This window comes from Furipterus horrens, unplaced genomic scaffold (genome assembly GCF_987537825.1).
Source record: "Furipterus horrens unplaced genomic scaffold, mFurHor1.1.pri manual_scaffold_8, whole genome shotgun sequence".
In the NCBI taxonomy this organism is placed as follows: domain Eukaryota; kingdom Metazoa; phylum Chordata; class Mammalia; order Chiroptera; family Furipteridae; genus Furipterus; species Furipterus horrens.
In genome coordinates, this window is record NW_028327178.1 from 19,582,391 (window position 1) to 19,608,449 (window position 26,059).

Sequence of the window (26,059 nt, forward strand, 5' to 3'; positions counted from 1 at the left end):
TCTGCCATGCGAGCCCCTATAAAACATGGCAGTTTGTTTCTCCAAGTCCAATAAGAAAAGATGTCTTCTGGTTCAAATCTTTCTGACTTCTTCCATGTATGATGTCCAGACCCTCTTTTAAAGGGGCTCACCTGATTAGGTCAGGCCCACCCAGAATAATCTTTTTATTAACTCAGTCTTCTGATTAGACACTTTAATTCTATCTGCAAAATCTTTTCCCCTCATGGGAGGGACTTGGGTCAGTGAGTACAAAGCACTTTGGAAGGAAGCACTGAGGGAGGAGGCTGCAGAATGGGGAAGGGGACACTGAGCAGGGCAGGGAGGGCTTCTTTCTCAGTCATGTCCAGATCCTCAGGGCCCCAATGTGTCCCCTCACAGCTGGGCCATGATGGGACCTCCCCTGAGAACTGCTGGCAGGTGGAGGAGCTGAGTTTGGCTGTGCCCACCCAGGGCACCAAGTATATACTGACCTGCAATTGCTGGCTCTCCAAGGACCGAGGAGATGGCCTCACCTCCATGGTCTTCGACCTCCTGGATGCTACGGTGGTGAACATCGGGGTGAAGGTATAGAGGGGCCTGTGTGTGTGCATTACATGGCAAGAGTGTGCAAGATGTGGTGGGGAGCAGTAGGGAGATGAATGTGAGGGAAGCAGGAAACTCATCACTGGGGCATTGGCTGAAGCTGCAGCCTGGTGCACCAGCCACATGCACTTTGCTCAGAGACAGGAGACTCGAGTCTTTTCTGTTCCGCTGCTGCATGACACTTGGGTAAGACATTTGGCCTCTCTGGGCCTTGGTTTTCTCATATAGCACATGGAGATAATGTTTTCCATTCTGTTCCAGGTAAGATCTTAACTAATATGCAGTCATGAACATCCAGATGAGCTTTGCAAAGAAACAGCTCTACATAGATGCTCCATCGACACCAGTAGGACAGTGACAGGGACAGATGGCATTTGGGATTCTGTGAGCCTCTGGGTCTCAGAGTGCAGTGAGAGCTGTCTGCACAACACCCCCCTTAAGTAGAAAAGGCTGGAAGGCAGGAGTTCTGTGTTCCTATCCTGGCTCCATCTCCAACTGTCTAAATGACCAGGGATGAGTTATTCAAACTCACGGGTCAGTGCTAGGCAGGAGGCAGGATGTCTGGGTGCTGATGCCCAAGGAAACATGGCCAGTTGGCAGCCTAGAGGCCTCTGGTTCATGTGACCCCACAGACTTCTCTTTCTCTCTGAAAAGTTGTTGTGGTCAACAGAAGGCTTTAGCCTTCACCTCTGTTCCTAAACCCAAACCAATGAGATTTAAGTCAGCAGCTGTCCCGCAAAGGTAAGAAGCAATCAGCCTGCACCTGAGTGTGCCCTGCCATATTGTCTATGGAGACAGAAGGAAGGACTGAGTTATGGGCTGTCAAAACCTTGACAGGCAGGAAAGTGAGTGCCTACCCTCTCCCTTGTTTGAGAGCCAGAGGACAGAACATGCTCCCACATGAACAACCTCCCTCCCTTCCCCAGACATCTCCATCTGTGTCCAGACAGTCTGTGAGTTAGCACATAGTTCACCCTCTGTCCTGACCCAGTTCCCAGCATTCACGTGGGTATGTGTGTGCCTGGGTATGCACCACCCACCAGCACCCACACACCCCCAACCCAGTGCAGCTGTATCACCCTCTGAGCTCTTTAGTCCATGAAATTTCAGACCCACAGCACTGTTATTCATGATGCAAAAGAACACAGGTTGTCCCGACTGGTGTGGCTCGGTGGGCATTGTTCTGCAAAGCAAATGCTATCGGTTTGATTTCTGGTCAGTGCACCTGCCTGGGTTGCGGGTTATGTTCCCAGCTGGGGCACGTACAAGGCGCAATCAGTCAATGTTTCTCTCCTTCTCTTTCCGCCTCCTTACACCCCTCTATAAATAAATAAATCAGTCTTTAAAACAAAAGAAAAATAAACCTGCGAGAGCACAGGTTTGTTACTTTACAAAAACCACAGGGTTCTTTGGACTAGCCGTCTCCCCAAGGCATCTGATATCAGAGTGGAGTTACAAAAGCCCTGTTTCTGTGTTTCTTTCAGGAAACAGACCTGTGACATAAAAAGAGGGGTGTCTGTGCAAAGGAGAGAAATATGGACACAGAGAGCAGGAGTCTGGAGGGAGGAGCCATAAGGGCCAGTCTCCTTGGAGCCACAAAAACTCATTCTGACCATTCTAGTTCTGATGCCTGTCTGGATAAGAGCAAAAGAGCACCAGGCTCCTGTTTTTATTCTCAATAACTCCGTGCCACCACAGATGCTCTTGTTAGATGGTCTAAGCGGATTTTCCTGGTAAAGCAGGAGACTCTTCCATTACTCCCTCAGAAAACCTGTCCTCTGTGCCAGGCCTGAAAATACTACTTCTAATCTTGCAGTTTCGTGGCAGAGATTCTAGCTGTTGCTTGACAACCACCGAGTACCCAAAGGCACAACATTGGTGGCATGATCACTGTGGTGTGTGACTTGGGTTCTGAGTTTTAAAGCTTCTGGCTAGTGGGTACCAGGCTCCTGCACAGGTGAGAAAACCATGGGGCAGCCACAGGGGAAGGGAAGGGCCAGGTATGGGCAAAGGAGATGATGGTAGCCTGGCAGTTTCTCAGCCATGTGTGCAAGCCTATCCTGAGTCTTTGGGACTTAGTTGCTGATGCCTGGGCACCTGGCGAGAGGAAATAGAGTAAGAAGCCGAGACTAGCCACGAGGCTTCCTCTGAGAGGAAAAACCAAGGCCAGGGGCTTCAGTGAGGCTTCTGGAAAGAGCTCGCTGCTGCCTCCCTCTCTGGTGGAAACAAAGGGAATATATCATTTTTTTTTTTTTTTTTTTTTTTTTTGGAGTGAACCTAAAACAAAAATGGCAAAATCCCAAACTAAAGCAAAAATCAAATAGAATAGGTGATTGTCCCATTTTACAACTGAATGGAATCTGAGCTCCCTTAAGCGTCAGGGTGTTTGTTGGCTGCAGCTTGAAGGAAGGACATTCACCCAGAGCTGCTGCTGCTTCGTGAGGCCATACCACAAGGCTGCCACATGTCTGTAGATGTCACAACTTGGCAAAGTGCTTATCCCCATTTCACGGTGGACAAAGCAGAGGCTGGCAAGTGTGAAGCACCTGCCCAGGTTCAACAGCTAGCTGGTGGTGGATCTGGGATTCAAATGGAGCTCTGCGTGGCTCCAAACGCCACTGTCCTGCCACCATGTGCTGCTAGAATGCATGGATTTAGTTTGTGATTCAACTGACAAAGGAATCAGTTGATGCTGGGACTCTCAGTCATGTTTCAGCTGCACACACGTTCTCTATGTGAAATGGAATTCCCTCTAGTAGTAAACTGGGCCTTGTGGGGGACACTTCAGAGCCACAGAGCTAGGAGACAGTGTCATCTTGCCCTGGTGATAATGAGGCAAGTGGGTAGGGTTGGTGAGTGACACCAAGGCTCAGGACCCGCATCCCTCTCATGGCAGGAGCTGTACGAAATGACTGTGTGGACGGGTGACGTGGTCGGTGGTGGCACAGACTCCAACATCTTTATGACCCTCTATGGCATCAATGGCAGCACAGAGGAAGTACAGCTGGACAAAAAGAAGGCCAGGTATTCAGGGACCAGCTCTGCCTTTTACCCCTCTGCCTATCCAGTTCTTCACTTTCTAGCCCCACTGTGCATTCAATCAGATCGCTTCCCTCATATGCCCCTCATTCCTTGGGGACTTCCAGCCTCCACACCTTTGTCCTTGTGATTCCCACCTCCTGCGGTGCCCTTCATCCACTCTCTTCTCTTTCAAGGTCCAGCTTAAACCTACCTCCTCCAAGAAGCCTTCCTTGATTACCTGATCTCATAGCCCATCTTTTCTTCCTTTCCCCTGTACTTTCTTCTTTCCATCCCTCCCTCCCTCCCTAGAGAATGTTAATTGTAAGGTCTGCAGATTAGTTGATAGTATTATGTCACTGTGAATCTCCTGAGCATCTGACTCAGAAGGACAAGGCTGCTAAAGTGGTCCAGGCTTTGCCCTGCTTATCTACCCAGAGGAGCCTCTCTGCTCAGCAGCTGAAAAGGTGACATCAGAGGAGCACGACCTTTGGCTGTTGCTCATTCCCTTCCTATTCTGGTTTTCTCCTGTTCCCCACCCCTATCAGAGTAACCAATACCTACTCACATACAGTATTAGCCTCTGTGACTGAGAACAGTATGAAGCTAACCACAGCCAAAGCCTTAGGCTGGGAGGGCAACTAGTTTACCAAGAGTTTTAGGCCTTAGGGGACGTGGCTCAAAGGCTGACCATTTCTCCAACGGCAGCCCCTCAGTGTGGGGGCCCTACCAAGTGTCAGCCTTGAGGGGTCTGCACAGCAGAAAATGTGGGAGTTAGCTGTGGAGCAATGAAGGGCCAATGAGGGGCTTTGTCTTTGGATGTGGGCTTTTACCCTGAGGAGAGGAGGTCCATCCAGGTGTAGGTGGGGTTTGGTCTCTAAAGAAGGGTGAGGGAGCCAAGTAATCCACTCTTCTGCCTTCTACAAGACAAGCTTGTTACTCCCCTTCTCCTTCGCCTGGCCCACTGTAAGATGGAGACACTTAGCTAAATTCAAAGTGTGAAAATTAAAGAGAAATACAAAGCCAAGAATTCTAAAGTTCCTTTGATCTGCAACATTATACACCTGGCAAGAGTAAGGAAGCAAATGAGTTGATAGATGATTTGAGAGAACTCTCCAGTATGTGATATGAACTTGACAATGGACTTTGTGAGCACCTCCTTCAGTTTCCATATGAGCAGAGGGATAGACTGGGCTTAAACTGGAGCAGAAAGGATTTTGGACAGATTTTGGGGAGAACGTTTTTACTTCCAATAATCATAAAATGCACATGAGCAACTTATCCAAAGAGATTAGGCTGCTTGGCTGTTCCGCCACTGCCTGTAAGACTAGGAGTGGTTCGTTCCTGGTCCATAGCATTTGCAGTCTCAGTCCCACTGGCTGTGGCCCCTGCTTTTAAAAATATGTCTTGTATTCAAAAAGGCATGACAGTTGCCACACAGTGTCATATCTTCTTCAGTGCCACCTGCATTACCCCCAGAGACTTATCAGCAGCAGCATCTGGAGCCACCCAGCAGTCAAGCAATCAGTCAGCACAGAAGGTCGCTTTATACGTGCGGCACTGTGGGAAGGTCAGTAAGGAAGGGATGAAGAGAGAGCATCTCTGAGATAAGGCACAATTCAGCAGAAAAGTAGTCATAGCAACAAAAGCAATGTTACTTTCTATATCCCTGCCACTCAAGGCCATTGTCTTTAATTGTGCAGATTGTGTATACATGTAAATATATATAAATAAATGTGAATGGCACCATCTAGAGTTGTACAGTGCACAGCCTGCCCTACCATTCATGGCAGCCGGTAAAGTTTGCAGTCATGAAACTCCTTTTCCATTGAGACTGCAGGGCTAGTGCCATTCTCCCCAGACTTCAGATGAGGAAACCAAGTCCCAGAGAAAAGCTGGGACTGCTGAATGAGATGAACACTCAGAACTAGTAGGTCTGGATTCAGGACTGCTTCTACAGGCAAACTCACTTAAGTATTTTGGGAACACACCTGGGGTGCAACAGACAAGCGACGGGGTAGTCAGTGGAAGCCTGTTCTCTCCTTACCCTGAACCTGGTTTGTGGCATGACCTGGGCCCCTCACCACAGCCAGCTCCCCTTTTTCATGCATCTGCTCTCCACCCCCAGATTTGAGAGGGAGCAGAATGACACCTTCCTCATGGAGATCCTGGACATTGCTCCATTCACCAAGATGCGGATCCGAATTGACGGCCAGGGAAACAGGCCTGAGTGGTTCCTGGAGAGGGTAAATCATCTGCACCCTCTCTCTCCCTCCCACCCCCAGCCTGCACCTTCCTCCTGCTCCTTTGGGTTGTTGGAGGACCTTGGGAAAGTACAAATGCCATCTTAGAGGGTTGTTACAGAGACCTGGCCTATATAATCCAATAGGCCCCTTTGATGCAAATTAATTGGAGAACAGAGTTTTATTTATTTGCGTCCAGTCAAAACTGAGTCGACTGGCAGAGGACACAGCAGGCACTGTAGCAAGCAGAGACTTGGTGTGGCCTTCTTGGAGGAGATGAGTTGAGAGGAGTGAGAGAGGAGCAGCAGGAGTTGGGACAGCAATATGGTGGAAACTACGTGGGACGAAAAGGGAGCCCTTGGTGTCCCTGTGATCCCTGAGTTGGTGGCTGCCTCTTTCTCCACCTGGGCCCTCTACTTCCCCCAAAATCAGTCCTCTCATCCCCCATCCACCAACGGCCATCTGTCCTGAGGTCCCCCAGGCTCCTACACCCCTCTTCAGCATATTCTTCTTGAGCTAACAATATGGTGCCCAGGCCCAGGACAATCGGGCCAACTTCAGTAGTACACTATTCCCAGATGTTTGTGCCTGACAGTGCTTTGGTTGGTCCATTGTCTGTCAGTCATTCAGCACACACTTCTTGTGTACAATGTTGGAAACATCTTTGGACAAATAGCCCATTTTCAAATCCCTAAACTAGAGTAGTCATGGTGGGGGTTTCCACACCTGTGTGAGGCACACAGGGCAGAGTCTTTGTCCTGGACAGGGCCCTTCCCACATGCCGGGAGTCTAAGGCAGAAGAACTCATCTCAAGGGATTCTGGGTCCTTGGGGCTCAGCCAAAGGGGATGCATTAGTGGGCGGGGGGCTGGTGGAGGCGAGGGCATGTATTCCCACACTGGGCCCTCTCACCTAGATCCTCCTGAAGAACATGAACACTGGAGACCTGACCATGTTCTACTACGGAGACTGGCTGTCCCTGCGGCAGGGCAATAAGGTCCTGGGGTGTGAAATTTGTGCCGTCATTGATGGGGAGGAGATGATGGAGAGGACTTCCTACACCGTCTCAGTTAAGACCAGTAACATCCGGGGTGAGTCAGCGGGTCCCCCCATCTCCTACTCCCACCTCCCACTACTCTTGTCCCTCCTCAAGTTCTGGCTCAGGCCCTGGGCTCTGGTCAGGACATTTTCTTAGATGGCCTTCAAATGTTAGTCAATCCAAGACCTTTCCTTTCCACACTGTGTCATTTCCTGTCTGGACAGAAGTATTTCCTCCCAGTGACGGAGTTGGCTGTGTTCCTCCTCCCTCAGACAAGTGAGGGAAAACGTTATCAAGCACTGAGGTCAGCAAATGGTCAGAAATGAAGCTTGATTCATAGATCCTCAGTCCTCCTGCTGCCTCCCAGTGCCACGCAGCCAGGCGCCATGCATCTGAGACTCCGTGGGTTCTTTCCCACATGCCCGTGCTTGACAACCATCTTTTGTGAGCCAGCATTGGCCTAGCATCATAGAATGGAGAGATGACCCTGGGCCCTTGTGGGTCTGACACTCTCATGGAGCAAATGACAGTGAGGTTCTGTCAGCACACATGCTGGGAAACCCAGAGGGAGGCACAAGGGATCAGACGTAAGGTCACGGAGGGCCAAAGTCCAGTCCGGAAAGACAAACGGAAGCCACTGAGGCACAGGGGTCACCAGAGGAAACCTTCCAAGTAAGAACACTAATGTGTGCAAAGGCCATGTTTCCTGCCTGTCTTCCCCTGTACCAAGCCTGCTCCCCAGGAACTGTTGCAAGGAATCTGGCAAACTCATTTACACTAATGGTGAATGGCTACTTTAGAATTAACTTGTTGGCCCAATAGAGAAGCATTTAGCCAAAGAAATGAAGCTCTCATGGTCCGATCACAAGCATAACTGATGGGTCAATAAAACTGGTAAAGTTTGTTTTTGGCCCCTCTCTTCTTCCTTTCCTCCTCACAGTGGAGCCTTCACTCTTTTTGCTTAAAAGTTCCAAGTGTCCACATGTTTTCAAGCCCCTCCATATCCTCATGATGTAACCTCAGGAAACAAGTGATAAGTTTACTGATAACCACAGGGTATACATCAAAAAAGCTCCACAGGGTCACCTCTTTGAGAAGCATCTTCTTTTTAACAAGGGTCAATACCTCTATTTGGCTTAAGTAAATGATATGAATTCTAGTGTAGTATGTTATCAAGAGGTATATTTGAGGAACAAGAAACTTTCCTATTTCCTCTGAACCCACAGTGTGTAGGAGGGAGCCTGTATTTCTAAACTGTAAAGCCAGTCTACAGGGCATGCCTTCTAAGTGTGGGTGTATTTCTCCAGAACTAGGTGAATTCTTATACTAAACCATTCACACTTGCTAGCCAGGACTCCACTTTGCCCACCAGCATGCACAAAGCACAGAGATAAATGAAGGATAGAGTAGGAGACCCAAGAGTTCCAACCCTTTCCTACCCGAGCCTCACTGACACTGAACTTGCCTGCCTTCACACCTGGCTCCCACAAGGATGCAAGGATGCAGACTAGGGCAAAAGGACTATGTGTCTGAGAGGCCAGCACCAAGAGCCCTTATCTTGTGCACTCCCAGGTGCGGGCACCGATGCCAACGTGTTCATCATCATCTTTGGGGAGAATGGGGACAGTGGAACACTGGCCCTGAAGCGGTCGGTCAACTGGGACAAGTTTGAGCGGAACAACACAGACACGTTCAACTTCTCTGACATGCTCAGCCTGGGTCACCTCTGCAAGCTAAGAGTCTGGCATGACAACTCAGGTACCTCTCACTCAAGGTCAGGGTGGTGGGGAGGGCAGGCCTCAGCTCTCCACCTGAGCCCCTTTCTCTCTCCCTGGCAACTGAACTGAAACCCCAGGTTTCAGGCAACTAAAAGATGCTGATTGCTACCATTTTGATGCTTCCATCAGTTAAAAGAGCCAATGTTCTGGACAAATTTTAGAGATGAAGCTTAGTGTCTCCTGCTTTCTCCCAGTGGTTATGAATGGTTCTTAATTTTCTGTGACATTGGAGCATTGACTTCCTAGCTCAGACATAAAAATTAAGAAAAAGAAAATTTACTTCCCATGGATTTTCTACAAAGGATTAGGCTTGTTTATTTATAATAGCAAGTCTAAAATTAGTCAAACTTGCTTATAAATATAAACAGTAGAATAGAACATAAGCCAAGTGAGAAATTTATTTTTTAATTCAAAATACCCACGGAAACTTTGTCATATCTGTAACTGTGATGACGTTCATGTTCTCAACATCTCTTTGGTTATTCTTTTGTTGTCTTCAGTCCACAGAGACCATTTTTTTTTTTCTGGTGTTGAGCCTTTAAGTTCCATTTTAATTAGAGAAGAGTTGTTAAATACTATATTTCACCTCCTTAACACATGCTGCTCCCTTAATTCTTACTATTCTAACTCACCCCTCTTGTCCTCCACTGAAACTAGCCTCTGCAATACTATCTGCTCAAAGCCTTCTCCAGTATTTCTGAGTCTCCCCCACAAGTGGCCCTGAGCCATCCTGACTTTGTTTGTCCTTACTTCTTCCAAGTCCCTACTGGGGACCAATATGTTCGTTATGCTAACTGATGAAACCCAACTTGGCAGTTTGAAATCTCCTTTCCTAAAGGAGCTACACTATTTTGCTTTAACATGAGTTACACAGTTAAATATTTTCTATAACAGGGAATAAGCTCAAATTAGGCACAGAGAAAATAGCCAATCTTCAAAGCAATAAAATGACAAATATTTTCACAGAACTACACAGTTTTTAAATCTCATTGTGTCCATTCAGTCAATGTTCAATATATGTCTGATGCTGTTAAATATTAAAGATGCAAACACTTGATCCTTACAACCTCTTTGTGAATTACTACAGAAAAACCACTTCGTTACCTGTCTTTTCTACAACCAAAAAATATGTTGGGGTTCTGTGAAGTTTGAATGCCTTACTCAGGACTACAACCCAAGAAAAGAACACAGGACAAATAAATCCAGACCTTCTGACCCCTATTCCAGTACACCATGTTGGGTGCCAACCCATCATGCGCCCTCACCTGGCCATTGTGCCAGTGGGTCAAAAAAGTTGAGATGAGGGCAGATTCTTCTACCTCTGTTCACTCTGTCTCCCATGTATGATTGTTACCAGGGTGTATTGGGGTGTCTTATCTAGAGAAGGGTGTAGTGGATGGGGATCCTTCTTCCTCACTTGTCCATTCCAGTGTCATTATGAGTCTATGGGGAAAAAATATGCTTGCAGAACATTCACAAAATATCCCTGATGAATCTGTCCTCTTTTCCAAGAAGCAAACAAAACAAGACCCTTGAATTCTTTCCCATCCTCTCATCATCCATTATGATTGTCTTAGGACAAGTAGCAGGTTGACTGGTATATGAAAGTCCAACGTAATAACAAGGGCCATAACTATCAAGACCATCTTCTTCTGCAGACAGTTCTCAAGATCAGGATGAGCTGCTGCCCATGACACTCAGCAAATGGTTAGCCCAGTCAAGACAATCACTTCACTGTTTAATTGGACTGCCAATGGCTCAGGAAAAGCACTGAGCCCCACTGTGTGTGTCACAAGCCTTATGAGAAGAATTTAACTGATCAGATTAATGGGGGTGATGTGGGATTGGGGTCTACTTACCCTAATATCCATGCAAAGACTCTCTTTTTGCATGGTACACACAAGAAGCAAACCATTGTGTAGGAAGTATAGTCCCAGGAATGGTGTCCCTGCCAACATCAGAAAGAAGCACATTATATCCACAGGCTTCTAACTCTCAGACATGCTACCAACATGCACTAACAAGATATTAGTACTCTTGAGGGCAGAGGAGTTATTCAGGGGGAAAAAATCTGCCTTGGGACTTGCTGCTGCATAGAAAAATATTCAAGGCCACTGGGGCAAGATAAAACACACCAAAACAGAATGCAGGCCCATCAGAGAGCCTAATGTAAGGCTTAACTGCAGCAGCTTAAAGTCCAGTAAGGCCAGATGGTCCAGAGTTATAATTCTCAAGGTGACAAACTCATTGCTTTAACTTTTGCAGCTGAAGCCTCCACACCCCTGCATGCAGTTCAATGATAATTGGGGCTCAGAAACCAACTATATTTCTCTAAGATGGAAAAATAGGAAGAATCTAGAACCAAAATCATCATCTTAACAGATTTTCATATGTCTTCACCTCCTTACTGAAAGTTCTCCCTATTTCCTACCTAACAAGAACCCCTCCCAGGATAGTCATTAAATTTGTAACTACATGCTTTTTCTTTGTCCCCTTTATTCGACTGTCAACTCCCTGAGTACCATTGTCTTCTTCATTGTTCTTTCCCTAATGCCTATCAGACTGTTTATGATATAGTAGAGACTTAATATTAGTTTTAATATAATTTATTTATACCCCTTTTTTGGTCCCTCAGATCCATTCCTGTCTTTTCATGACTCAGTCACAGGAAACCTACAATTCTCCAGACTCAGTTTTTTCTTGTGTCTCGGTACTTTGAAAAATTGAGTCCTGGTAATGAATTTCAGGGTCTTGACTAAGCCCTCTAATACCGGTTGCAATTTCTGATACTGATAGTGTGCACATCTAGACTTTCTCAGCTTTCTTCATGTATTTTTCTTCTATGCAAAAAAGTCTGACAGTCAATTGTTTCTCATTACCGACAATCAAAACCCTGAATGGAAAGAGGTTGTTAAGCACCATGGACAGCTGCACACAATGGTTTAGGTGCCAAGCTTTTCAAAGGCTTTGATTCCTCCCTTGGATAGCCCACAGCTATGGAATTGCCTTGGCCTTATGTTGGCTGTTAAACTTAAAGAAATCCTGAGTCATTGATATTATCCTCTTCCCTTTTTAGGCAGAGAAGTGGGCCTCCTCCCCTTCAACCAGATGTTGGACCTGAAAGTAGGACCATATCATTGGCAGGGAAAGGAACATTTCTGTATCCTCATTAAGCCCAGGTGGCTGGGATACTAGGGTCAGGAGAGGAATGGGGAGTCCAAGTTCTGTGCCTAACTTCTTCTTTATAGAAACTTTCTCCTCCAGAAATGGAAGTTTAAAAGGTAATATAAGCTAAGATAGCTAAACATGTCCTTAAGTGCTCTCTATGCCACACTTTTCCGTATTTAGTTTAAATATATTCATGCTACATTATGCTTCCCTTGCATGGAAATTTATGAGGACAAGTATATTTCGTTGGAGAGTCTTACAAACAAGAAATGTTGTGGATCCTGAAAAATTACTTTTTTGTAAGTCAGGTTACAAATGCTTAGCTAACTTAATAGCATAACAGTCTTCTCTTCCTGAATCTACCTTTCTATTTTTTTTTGTTTGTTTGTTTATCCAATGGTTCTTTTTTATGGAAAATGTTAACCATGTACAACAGTGAAAGGAATATTATAATAAACTTCCACATACACATCACATAGATTCAAAATTGTGATTTGTCATACTTGTTTTATCCCTTTTTTAATTGTTTTTCTCCTTAATTTCTTTTTGCTTGCTGAAAGATATAAAATCAAATTCTAAACCTCATGGCATTTTATCCCAAACATATTTAATATGTTTCTCTTTTTAAAGTGGGCAATTTCTTGTGAAATCACAATGTCATCATCACACATAACAATAATTTCTTTGTGTCATTCAATTTTCACTCCATATGCAAATTTCCTTAATAACATTTAAAAAGTCTTTGTACTTTTGGGTTTATTTGAATCGTTATGCAAGCAAGGCCCACACAATACATTTAGTTGTTGTTATGTCTCCTCAGTCTCCTTTAATGGAGACCAATGCCTACTCCCTTTATTTTCCTATGCCATTAACTTGTTGAAAAAAGCGGGTCCAATGATTTATAAAATTTACACATTCTGGACCTCTTTGGGTTTTTTTGTGGTATTACTGTCTCTTTATTCCCCATACTTTCTACAATCTGAAAGCCATCTCTCAAGGCTTGACTACAATCAGGTTCAATGTTCTTTGGCAAGAATACTTTATAGGTGGTATCAGTACTATTGTAAAATGGGTCCCGTGTACTTCACATTACATTGCAGCAGTCCCACTCCCAGTGATGCTTACACAGAATGGTGGGTCCAGGGACTGCCAGCCTGATCGCTCCATTATAAAGTCCCCTGTAACTTCTCACCTAATGGCTTCATCCAGTGATGATCTATTAGGGTTACAAATGATGATTTTCTATTTGTTACTCCTTATCCTTTTATCAGCTAGAATTCTGTTGGAGAAGGCTTACTAGAGGAGCTGATGCCTGAACTAATTCTATAAAGATACTAGGTGTGAGCTAGGTGGATTTTGCTATCAAGAAGGCATAGGATTTATCTTTCAGCTTTAAGAATTCTAAAAGATCTATTTCTTGGGTCACAGGTCCCATTGTGAATATGACAAAGCAATGAGCCCTGCCCCTGGTACGATGTCTCTGTATAATTATAGCACAATTTCGTGGGGCCCACAGACTGCTTAAATCCCATACACAAATCTTCTGAGGGTTCATGAACCCCAAGTTAAGGATGTTTTCAGGAGAATTATATTCTCTGGGCTAGAGGAGCTCTTAGAGATCATCTAACCCAACCCCTCATTTCATCAAGGAGACCGAGGCCAAGGGAGGACAGAGAATTTATCCAAGGCCACGCAGCCAGAGGCCTGGGGGAGCGGAAGTTTGAGAGCGGGGAAGACCACGCTCATTTCCAAGGCCCCACAATCTCTTCCCCGCAGGGATATTTCCAGGCTGGCACGTGAGCTACTTCGATGTGAAGGACAACTCTCGAGACCAGACCTTCCGCTTCCAGTGTGACTGCTGGTTCTCCAGGACTGAGGGCGACAGACAGATACTTCGCGACTTTGCCTGTGCCAACAATGTGATCCGCGATGAGCTGGAGAATACCAGTACGTGGGGAGTCCGGTGGGCTCAGCCTTGCTGTGATGCTTGGGCTGAAATTTCAGATAAATGAGAACGAGCTTAGAAGAGAGGAGGGAAATGGCGTTGACAAATCTAAGAAGAAACTCTTTACAGCTCGAGGCAAATCAGAGGCCTACTGTTGGGGAGATACATAAGCAAACCCCCTAAATGAACCTGGAGCAGCCAAGATTCTGGTATCAGATCATGGCTCTGAATCTCAGGGATTAACTAGGGAGGAGGAAAACACACTGGGGAGAAGCTCACCCTGCCCTGAGGGCTAGGCTGGGGAGTTTGGAGCTCTCTCTGGTATATTTTTATATCATGGACTCCATCCAGTTGATGCCTGTGGCAACAGCGGCCAAATCAAGCGTCTGGGAAACAGAATGTGCGGGGGCGGGAGTGGGGCGGAGCCAGCATCTCCTCAGCCACTTTCTCTTTGATCTTGTCTTCAGGGCATATTTAAAGGGAAAGCGTAATTGCTCCATAGATGGGTGGCCATCAGGACTAGGAAAGTGTCTCTTTAATACAAATGCCAGCATCTGGGTCCAACACAACAAAAACTTATCAAAGGCAGAGCCCAATGTAAAAAAAGGATTTTCCAACCTAAATTATTAAGGCAACACTAGCTGTAGTAAAAGATAAACCCCAAATCTGAGCGACTTAACACAACACAATTTATTTCTCGCTCACGTAACAGTCCACTGTTGGTGTTTGGCAGAAAGTCTTTCTTCCACAGTATGATTCAAGGACCGAAGCTCTTTTCATCTGTGTTTGCCATTTTCACCATGTGGCTCCCACTGTTCTTGCAGAAGGGAAAAGAGAATGCTTGGTCCCCCTACCTTCTTAATACATTGACTCACTTTCCATTGGTGAGAACTAGTCATGTGGCTCCACCTCAATGCAAGGGCACCTGGGAACTGTAGTCCCTGGCTGGACAGCTCTTCCTTGCAAACGCTACACTGCAGAGGGGAAACATGGATCTTTGGTAGAAAGCCACCTACCCATCTCTGCCATGCCATCCAAACTACCAAAAGGTGACATTAGCTGCTCTGAGAAGTACTGAGCACTGATATCCCTGGGAGCATTCAAATGAGGAATGAGCACCCATTTCTCATCTGTATGAGGTTTCCTGCCCTAATTTAGAGGTGGACTCCTAGCTTTTTTAATTGAGCTTACTGAGGAGTTGCAGGCACCCGGTTTAATTTCAATGCTATGATTGGTGCACACTGCTTTGTGACCCCAAGTTTATTTGTATCAGCCCTTGTACATATGTTAGTTTCCCTGCACAATTGTAAGCTCCTAGAAGTCATGGGCAGAATCCCTCATCTCTGCAGCCCTCTGCAGTTCTGTGGGCTTTGGGACTTCACAGGTGTGCCATTAGTGCTCAGGGGATGGAAGAGGGTGCAGTTCTTTTCCTTAGAGCCTCACAATCTTGTTAGGGGGAGCAATTTAAGCCCCTTATTCAATGTGAACACTTAAGGCCCTTACCCAGTGCCAAGATGAGCAGCAGAGGCTCCTCAGGCTGTTAGCATTCAGGAGAGGAGAGATTTGTGAGGCCTGGAGCATAATCACTGAGTCTCCCTCACAGATTTCGTGCCTCACAGCTGCTAAGACCCGTGATATTTGGGTTGGCAGGGAGATTGCAAGGGGTGGCAGCATGGCTTTAGTTCTGGAAGGATGGGAGAGCAGGGGCCTTCAGTAGGAGCCTATAGGGGCAGAGTGGCACCCTCTTACACTGCCCATCAGGGGACAGCCACACCTTTGTCCTCAGATGGAACTTATCCTGGGGAGAACCAAGGATGCAGCTGGAGCCAAACAGTCAACCTTCAGCTACCTTTATTTGGCAAATACTTATTGAACAACTACTAAGTGCCACAGCCTATTCTGAGTTCTGAGATACACAAATGAATAAAATAGAGACCCAGCCCATGTGACACTTACATTCAGTGTCTGTGACCCAGGGGCACCTCTGGACACCATCTCATACTTGAACAGAACTTCATATGTGAAAAGCCCTCAGTACCCCCGTTCTCATTAGGTTCCCGCAGCCACCTCCCGCCCCATGAGCCAGTGCACAACTCTCTATCATAGGTAAGGAAAACAGAAAGCCAGAAAGGTGAAGGGACACACCTAAGGCCCATTGGTAACTAGTGGGACCCAGGTGACCTGATTCCTAGCCCCGGGGGCCTCTGGGCCCCTGCAGGCAGTCTTGTCAGTATTGAGCCTGGCTGGTACTCCAGACTGATTGACGGCCCCACCCCATTTATCCTCCTGTTCACTGCCTTCACCTGCAGTTCTTGTTAGCAGTTCCAGAAGCTGCTCCCGGCCCTCAGCAAGCACTTGATTCATGGGCGCCGAAGCTGAAAACCACTGGCAATCTTTAAATGTCTTTTTAAATATTTTATTTATTTATTTGTAGAGTGAGGGGAAGGGAGAGAAACATTGATGTGAGAGAGAAACTTTGGTTGCCTCCCGCCCTGCCCCAGCAACCCAGCCAAGTGCCCTCACAGAGAATCCAACTGGCAACCTTTTGACTCATAGGCCGGTGCTCAGTCCACTGAGCCACACCAGCCAGGGCCTGCTGGCAATCTTTAAATAATACTGATGTCGGGGTCCTACCCCCAGAGTTTATCATAGTGAGCATGGAGGGTCCTTGAGTTCCCTGCTTCAAACCACTTTCTTAACAACCCCCAGGGTCCACTTTGAAGTTACAGGAGTCTGGTTTGCAGAATACATCTTACCCTCTGTTGGGAAAAAGGTTGGGAGCACTGGGACCACTCTCTGCCCTGTGATGCCTTCTAGTCCCTGACAGTGGCTCAGCCACTTTATGCTGCTCACAGTCCTAGGCTGGGTTCTGCAGGCCCTGCCCTTAGGCAGGTGTTCATGCTCTCTGGATCTCTTCCCTCTGTGGGCTCCCTGACTCTGCTCAGGTTCATTCTATCTGCTTCAGGTAGCAGAGATTGTCCTTGACAAAGGTCACAAAGGCAAAGGGTTGTTGAGGGGCTGGGATGGACATGGCACTGAGCAGCAGACATAGCCATTTCTTCTCTTAATTGTCTTTGTCACATCTCTGAGCTAAAGGCACAGAAATAGAGCAACTGCTTTGGATACAGAACCCGAAACCCTCACCAATTAATTTACCACAGTAAGAGCTACATGCAAAGGGACACTCCAAGCAAGTGTGTGTTGTGTCCTTCTGTGTGCCAGCTCCACCCCTGGCCTAGCCCCTGGGGTCAGGTCTGGATTACGTGGACTTCAAGCCTCTGTCACGTTCCTCAGTATTTTCATATGGTTCTCCCTCTGTCTGGAACATTCCTGCATTTTCTGTGGATCATAGCCATTGCTCTTCTTCAAACCCAAGCTGAAATGCCACCTGCTTCACAATTCCTGTAATTAGCCCAATAACTCACTCATTCGCTCAGCAACTATTTATTGAGTGCCTCTGTGCTGGGCTGTTCTGGGCACGTGGCATCGATCAGTGAGCAAAATGAAAACCTTTGGCTTCATGGAGCATGCATTCACTAAATAAAATAATAAATAAGTTACATAGCAGGTTAGAAGTTACCAGGTGACAGGGACAGGGAAAAATAATAGGTAAGGCAAGCCAGGAGTGCTGGGGGAAATCGGGTTGCAATTTTATTCGTGGTAGTTGGGGCAGACCTCAGTGAGGTGGTAGCATTTGGGTAAGAAATAGAAGCAGGTGAAGGAGTGAGCCACACTGATGTAGGTGCGCGGTGGGGGGTGGGGGGAGCACTGGGGACAGAGAACAGCCACTGCAGAGCTCTAAGGCAGGAGCATGCCTCGTGCTCCAGGAACAGCATGGAAGGAGGCAGAATGGCTGGAGGGAGCAAGAGGGAGAGATCTAGGAGATGCGGGAGGTAACAAGGAGCTGGGGTTTCCCTCTTGGCCCATGGCACTTTGCCCCTTTGTCACAGGATTACCGCATTCTGTCCTGTGGTATAATCAGTGTGTGCATCTGGGACTAGAGGTTAAGTTCCAGGGTCGCCCAGAGCCTAGCCCAGTCCTGACACTTGTCACTCACTTAATGTTGGACGAATGAATGCAGACATGCCTGAGGGAAGTGAAGGGGAGGAGGCTGGTCTGCTGAGCCTGATCCCAGAGTGAAAACAGACAAGTGTGGGAAGCGGGACTGCCTGCTGAAGACAGTTGAGGCTCTCCTACAGTCTTGCCTGCCTGGGGCTTTCCTGTCCCTTTCTGTAGCTGGGTCCCACCCCTCCTCCCTGTTCTTTGCACATGATCTTCCTCTGCATCTCAGGGGCTCTCCATCCCAGCATCTGCTGAAAACCTACTTCCTGGAGGCAGCAGCAGTTGTTGCTTCACTAGAAGCTCCCAAGATTGCCAGGCCAAGAGGATGCTACTGTAACTAAAATGGGAATATCATTTTAGCCCCCAAATCAGGGCGGATTCTATTTATATTGCCTCAAGTGTGGCCAGTTTAAGCTGCCCCATCCCCACCCCAGGCTTGGTCCAAGAGCAAATGTAGGACCTGGCAGAAGCAGCCCTGATGGATGGTGGGCACTGCTCCCTCATCCACCCCCCTAACCCCCCACCACTGACCTCTCCCAACTTCTCTACTGCAGCCTATGAGATCGTCATAGAAACAGGCGACGGAGGTGAAACCAGGGAAAACGTCTGGCTCATCCTGGAGGGCAGGAAGAACCGATCCAAAGAATTCCTCGTGGAAAATTCTTCCAGACAACGAGCCTTTAGGAAGTAGGAAGAGGAGTGCCCACAGGGGAATGAGGGTGGATGGGGTGGGTAAGAGTGGGACCCCAAGGATCTACCCCTGCTGGTGGGAGCCATAGGCATATTAATGGACTTCAGCTGCAAGTGCTTATTGAGTACCTACTGTGTGCTGACCCCTTGGGAGCTCTTAGGGATGAAACAGGAGATTTATAAAAGGGAAAGCTAGGAGGGGGCTGTGTTTACAGCGAGCCCACCATAAGAGACTAGAACTTAGTTATTCCAACCACTAAAAAGAAAGGATAATTCTATAACCTGATTGAGATGCTAATTATCACTACAATGGCATTCATAGTACAATGTATGTTAATCAAAGGAATGTGTTGTACATCTTAAATTTACACATTATATATCAAATACATTCCAATTTTTTAAAAAAATTAATGGAAAGCTACAGCAACAATTCGTTAATTAATTAATAATTAAAGAAATCGTACCATGCTGCAAGGCCCAGAATCACTGAAGACGTTTTTTGATCCCATGTCCACTCAGACAAGAAACTCACAGTCTTGTTGAAAAGGAAGACATCCACCCATAAAATTGCAAAGAATCATATAAAACAGCATTGAATTCAGTTTTAGTTAAAAGTAAACAGGGAAGAGAGAGCATGTAAGATTCTTTATAGGAAAATCAAAATTGGGTCTCATGTAAAGGGGCCTCTACTCACCACTCCCGCTTGACAGACACACCCTGGGGAATCTCACCTCCTCCACTGCACCAGAGCTGCCTCTCAATGGCTCAGGTGCCCACCTTATCTCCCTGCTCCCTCCAAAATTGTTGTAATAAAGCCTGTCCCTCCCATGACCAACTAGATCTTCTGTTTAAACTCCCTCTAGGTCAGGACAAAGTCTGAGCTCCTTTGATTGACACTTACAGGCTGCTACAACCCACCTCCTTTCCATTGCATTTCCCGCACTGAACCCAACATCCAGCCAAGACAGCATTCCCCAGAAATGTCTGCACCTCCCATCCCATAGCTATGCCAATCAGGTCCACAACAGAGAACTCTTCCCTCCCTCTCTCACCCTACCACCTCCTCTGTCCAATGTCCAGGGCCCAGGGTCTCACAGGCCTCTCAAGTTCATGTGTTGTTGTGTTACCATCCCCTGGTGCTGAGACCAGGCAGCAGCCAGGGTTTTTTAATGATTGTCATTGTCTTCCTCTGAATCTAGTCTGAATCCCTGCAGAAATGGAGCCTGACCTCAAACTCTTGCTTGCCATTCTATCCCTGTTCCTCCAACCAGAGCAGGGAATACAGTAGGTGCTCAATAAATGCTTACTTCCTTTAGTGGGCATGAGTAGCTCTGATTGGCCACATCTTTATGTCATGCAGGGAGACCACAGACACATTTGAGTTTGACAGTGTCTACCTGGGGGATATCGTCTCCCTCTGTGTGGGCCACCTTGCCAGGGAGGACTGGTACATCCCCAAGAGAAACCTGCGCTGGCACGTCAAGACCATCACCATCACTGAAATGGAGTATGGCAACGTGTACGTATGTACCTCCCACTGTACCCCCGCAGGAGCTGAGGCTGGGCCATGGGCAAGACAGCAGTGCGGGGAAGTATCCCCTTTGAGGCTGAGGTCACCTCATTCAGGAGGCTTATGAGGCAGGAAGGGAAGAGGTGGCTGTCCCGGTTCTGGAACTATCTGAATGATAGGCCTACCCCAGGGGAGGGGACTAGAGCAGATGACCTCAGGTGCTCTAGCCATGGATGCTTTGGAAGAACCCTGAGCAAGTCAGACAGTGCTAGACAGCGAAGGCTTCCCTTTCCCTCTCTTTCCATCACCGTATAATGACAAAGAAATGCAGCTTTGAAGCCTGCTGCTTCCACGGTCATAGTGGAAGGCCACCATCTGTGTGGGCAGGGGGGACCAGAGACAGCTGGGTCCTGTCACAGCCCACCTGCCTCCAAGGACCCTAGATAAGGAGCTTTGCATTTGCCCCACGGGGCACTTTCTGGGGACTCAGGCATTTTTGTTGGATTAAGAGTCTTAGTTACCTGGGTAACAGTCTGCAGTCCTCAGTTTATCTAATTAAAACCACTTGGTAACCACACTGGAAGCCAAAAAGAGCCTAAGGCTCTGCAAAGGAACCAGGAGAGGAGAAAGGGGAAGCTGAGGGCAATGCTTGCCTCAGGGAAGGAGGGCCTGAGCACTGAATGAGAGCCAAGGTCTAACTCATGTTGGGGCATCCTCCACCCCCACAAAACCGCTGCTGGCCCCTCAAGACCCTTTGTGTACACTTTTGGGGCTCACCCTGCTCATGACCATGCCTTTCACAGTAAGCACAACAGTGAGAAGTGGCAGCCAGGTGCAGGCCTGCAGCCGCAGACAGGTCCCTCCAGCCTTCAGGAGCCCAAGCTTCTCCAAGCAATGTCTGTCCGTGCTCAACCTATGGCCTGCAGGCCCCTGGAATTGGCCCCTTCAGACCGAACTTCACCTTTGGGAACTGGGCAGGAAAGCGTTCTGACTCCTGCACCTCTGTCTCAGCCAGCTCAGGCTGCCATAACAAAGTATTTCAGATTGGGGGGCTCAAACAACAGACATCTTTTCCTCACAGTCTGGAGGCTGGAAGGCCGAGGCCAGGGGCCAGCGCAGTTTGGGTTCTGATGAGGCTTCTCTTCCTGGCTGGCGGTGTTCTCAATTGGCAGAGAAAGGGAGAGAGTGAGCTCCAGTATCTCCTTCTCTACTTTTAAGGGTGCTAATCTCATCTTGGGGTCCCCACCCTCACAACCTCATCTAAGCTTCTCTTCCAAAGGCCTCACCTCCAAATACCATCACATGGGGGGTTAGGGTTTCAGCGTGTGACATTGAGGGGACACAATTCCATCCATAGCAGCTTCCCTCTTGGGCTGCAATGTTATCTGTTGGTCTCTTAGGAGCCGTTGGGCATGGCTGCTGGGAGCAGTACAAGTGAAGACTTGAGAGCTGGGACACAGAGGGCCACGAACAGTGACTGACTCACCCAGTAAGCCAGGGCTGCAACTGGTTACTGCCTCCCGGCCACAGAGAACATGGCTGCTGATACTTTTCCTCTGCAAACCCCTAGACTAAACAAAACAAAATGCTGCTAGATGATACAATAATAATATAAAATAGTCATCAGTGGAGTTAGCTTTAAATGGACAGTGTTAGTTGTGAGCAAGAGACAGCCAAAGACCTCAGCATCCCTGATACCTTCTGGTCTCTGGAAGAGGGGACATGAAGGCCCAGCCCATGAACTTCCCATCCCGTGGCCCCAGCGTCAAGGTGGGGGATTTCTCATCCAGTGGAAAGAAGCCGCCACCCCCAGGGAAGCCCTTTCCCCTTCACCCTCAAGAGTGTGGCCTTTTGTCAGTTTGTCCTCAGGCTGGATGTGGAAGAAGGGATGTCCCCAGGGAGGGATCTTCCCAAAGGAAAGAGGGTGCACGGAGACCAGATCCCCAGACACTAGAGCAGTCATGGGTCAGCTCTGTGGCCTCACGCAGTAACTCACCACCTCTCTGTGCCCCAGTCTCCCCTTCTGGGAGGCGAACTAGGTGCTCTCTAGAGGCTGGAGGTCAGGAAAGGATCAGCCTGGGGGCTCTCAGAAGTCCTGCTCCAGTGCAGGTCTCAGGCCTGGGGTTTCTGGTGGAAGACCACCCTTCTGCCCCAGAAACAGCACCCCCATTCAGAGGGGGCAGTGCAGGCATTCTCAATCATTGACCTGTCTCCATCCTAGAGCATACAGGCAGGCATTCTGCTGTTATGAAAACCACCACATAGCCCTGAATATGCATCCATAGTCCCTTCCCAACCACCATGTCAAACAGAATATTTAGCTTTCCATGAGTTGCAAATGAATTTAATCTCAAGCTCTTATGAACACAATAGTCTCACATGTTCACCTTCCAACTGAGTCCTCTGCCGCAACGTGCACTACTTTTCTGACCAGTTCTTCTTTGTCACTGATGTCCTCAGGATTTCAGTGGAAGGACACGCAGAGCGGCCTGTGTTTCTTTTTGTAAGACCAAAAGCAGCTTCTTTGTTCTATCCCAACAGCATAAACAACACATAATGATTATAAAATTGAAGTAATACAAAGAAAGTGTATAAAAGAAAGTGAAGATTCCCTAAAGCTCATCAGAATCGGCCACCGAGAGCATGCGGTGACCCTACTCCCCAGCATTTTTCTAACATCTCACACACACACTCTTCACGGAAGTGTGATCATATTCTATGTGTTTTTTCTTATGTTCAATTGCTTTTGTGTTTGTTATTCTCTGCTTTTGCCTTTACTCTTGCTGATGACCTTCTCCCTGTTCGCAGTGGGAATAACCCGGCATATGTCCTTCCTCAGCTGGAGCCTTGACTCCTCAAAGCCTGGAGGCCCCACGATTTGGGGATCTTTTAATTATGTCTATTAGAAAACATTTTCTTATAGCTACACCGGGGGATATTTTTCAGCCATTAAAAATAATGAATTAAATATGTACCAGATGACTTGGAGCAAGTCCCAGGAAGGATTGTTGAGTGAGAAAAGCAAGATATGGGAAAACGCATATTGTATGATCCATTTCATAAATGGAATACTGACGTCCCGCATGCGCCTGTGTGTGGGTCTGTGCAAGGTTGGGGGATAGAGGGGAACTTGGCAAGATCAACTTGCAATTGTGATGGGTTATCTGAGGTGACCGTGGGACGCTGAAGGGGAAATGAGGGAGAAAAATGGAGCTAGCACTGAGGAAAAGAAAAGGAATGAGTTTAGAAAATCATGCATATGATCACATGATTTGTGCACTTATATAGAATTATGTATATTAGTGAACATATGCATAAAGAAATGCATTTTAAAAGAATGTTTAAACAAAGAACTCGAGTGTATCCCCTACTAAGAAAGTGTGCTTTGTAATAATCATCCAGATTTATTAAGATTAACTGGGGGAAGACAGAACTTCCAAACAGAATAAGAAAGTCCTGCGAAGTGTCTTTAAATAGCTGGCTCTCCAGTGGCCAGGCTGGCTGGCTCTGGGCACCGGCTCTGGGTCACCTTGTGTGGTGACTTCTCTTCTCCAAGCCTTAGTTTCCCCTTCTGTGAAATGAGAGGATCAGGCCTGCAACTCAGGTCTATGGTGGGAATTCATGAGATGCCAAAATGCAAAGCCCTGGCATTTAGTGAGTTTGCCAAAGTCCAAGCCTTTTTGTTGCTCTGGATTTTCATGTAAAATGGGTTTGATTTTCTCCCACCGGGCGGGATCTTTCAGGCTGCGTTCCTGAGGTCAATAGCCAGGGCCAGAATTGTTTATTTCTGAAGCTGTTAAAAGTAGCCATTTGGAGTGGGGAGAAACTATAGCTATTCCATCCAAACCTCTAGTGTTGCCAATGGGAAAACCCAGGAAGGGGTAGATGATATGACTTGCCCCAGGTCACACCGTAGCAGGGCTGAAGCAGGCTCCAGGCCCCCTTAAACCCAATGTAGTGTTTTTCTTTGGCTCCCTCTGATGTCTTCCTTGGTAATTATTGGACTAACTGACAGCACTGGCAGGTGTGGGGGTGGGGTGGCATTAGGGGGGGAACTTTCTGGTCCAAAACCATTTTTTTTTGGCCCTGAACTTGATTCTGCTTGTGGTGGCTTCTTCCGTAGAGGACCTTCTCTTAACCCTGGCATTCAGCAGTTTGTGAGCATTTACACACACAGTTCAACCCAGCCAAGTGTGAGGGATTTGGAAGCACACATTTTATAGCCACGTTTCCACTTGGCTTCACCTGGGATGCGCACTTTGAATCCCTCAGCAGCCTCTGAAGGTGACAACATGGGCCAAAAGCATCCATCAGTCCCTTTGAGGAAGCGAGGGGATCAGCATGGCTGGTGTGGAGTGAGCTTGGAGAAGAGCAGGTGGCAGGTCAGAAAGGTAAACACTGGGAGGAGGCTCAGACCATGGAGGGTCTTTTTTTTTTTTTTTTTAATTTATTATATTTTTTTCCATTGCCACGTAGGGTCTGGCAAGCCTTTGTAAAGTGGTGATTTTTACATAACCTGGGAAGCCATTGGAGGCTTCTGAGCAGAGGGGTGACATTCTCGGGTGGATGTCTCCACGGGGTCACTGGGCTGCCACATAGAGAACTGACCATGGGGATCAAGAAGCAGGGAGACTGCTTGGCAGGCGGATATATATTCCAGGGGTCAGACAGTGGTGACCTGGGCCAAGGGACAGGAGGGAAGATAGTGAGACACTGCCTACTTTTCCAGCTGGTGCTGGATCTCTTTTAAAGAGCAGCTCATTGGAACTGGCTGGTGGATCAGATATGGAGTGTGAAGGGGGAAAAAGAAAGGATAATTTAAAAAAAGAAAAGGCAGCTGGAAGAACAGAGATGCCTCTGTGAATGTTAAGATAAACAAGACTTAATCCTCACATTCTATTGCAGACATTTCCAGCCCCAACACCCTGTCACCTGGGAAGGGATCATGTATGGATAGCCAGGGGTCTTGGGGAGGGTATGAGCCTCGGCTGGTATCCACTGAGCTTCCTCACCCCTACCCCCAGGTACTTCTTTAACTGTGATTGCCTCATCCCCCTCAAGAGGAAGAGGAAGTACTTCCAGATATTCGAAGTCACCAAGATAACTGAGAGCTTTGCCAGCAGGGTCCAGAGCCTGGTGCCAGTTAAGTACGAGGTCATCGTGACAACAGGTTTCGAGTCAGGGGCAGGCACCAATGCCAATGTCTTTGTGACCATCTATGGGTCCAACGGGGACACAGGTAAGCGGGAGCTGAAGCAGAAGGGGCGAAACCTCTTCGAGCGGGGCCAAGTCGACCACTTCTTCCTGGAGACACTGGACCTGGGTGAGCTGCGCAAAGTGCGCCTGGAACACGACAGTAGCGGCTATTCCTCGGGCTGGCTGGTGGAGGAGCTAGAAGTCACCAACACCAGCACGGGCGTGGCCACCACCTTCAAATGTGGCAGGTGGCTTGACAAGAAGAGGGGAGACGGGCTCACCTGGAGAGAACTCTTCCCTTCTGTCTGAGGGGCTGGAGGCCCTCCTTACTACACTTTCCTGCACCCCACCTTGGCTGGAGCTGGGACTGGAGAGCAGAAGGTGGCACATGACACAGTGGACCAGAACTTCATGGTCCTTCAGAGGCCACTCCGGGTAACTATCAGTGGGTCTTGCCCCACTCCAGTCTCCTGGACCTACAAGAATCAATCAGCATGTGTCATTGTCTGTGGCTGCACAAAAATGACTCTTTGCATTTTCTTTTCCAATAACAGCAGTGACCAGGCTGAGACTTGCTTCCGGGTATGGGTGGGAAATTGGGGCTTCTCCAGGGAATTGAAGTGGTGAAGACAAGGCCAACAGGATGGTGTATTTTAAGCAAATATTAATTAACACATTTTTTCCAAAAAACCTGGGCTAATTAAATTATTACCAACCATACTCTACAAAGAACTCATCTTGACATCTGCTTACTAAAAATGCACCCTTTTCCCCAGTTTCAACAAATCCAGTGCAAACAGGGAAAGACATGAGGAGGAAGTATTTGGAC

General features: G+C 47.5%; 1 protein-coding gene across 2 annotated transcripts in view; it reads left to right on the plus strand.

Annotated features, from left to right (window-relative positions):
• Window positions 1–25,848, plus strand: part of LOC150002598 (lipoxygenase homology domain-containing protein 1-like) — a 154,555-nt gene extending 128,707 nt beyond the window's left edge. The window contains exons 33-41 of one of the 2 annotated variants that reach the window (XM_090285099.1): window positions 379–564; window positions 3,479–3,606; window positions 5,729–5,846; window positions 6,759–6,933; window positions 8,454–8,639; window positions 13,604–13,774; window positions 18,389–18,521; window positions 19,885–20,043; window positions 25,059–25,848. In XM_090285099.1, coding sequence (XP_090141225.1) covers window positions 379–564; window positions 3,479–3,606; window positions 5,729–5,846; window positions 6,759–6,933; window positions 8,454–8,639; window positions 13,604–13,774; window positions 18,389–18,521; window positions 19,885–20,043; window positions 25,059–25,539 — 1,737 coding nt within the window. In that variant the 3' untranslated portion in view covers window positions 25,540–25,848. The remainder of the gene's footprint in view (window positions 1–378; window positions 565–3,478; window positions 3,607–5,728; window positions 5,847–6,758; window positions 6,934–8,453; window positions 8,640–13,603; window positions 13,775–18,388; window positions 18,522–19,884; window positions 20,044–25,058) is intronic. The other variant, XM_090285100.1, reaches the window with a different exon arrangement.
• Window positions 25,849–26,059: the final 211 nt, after the last annotated feature.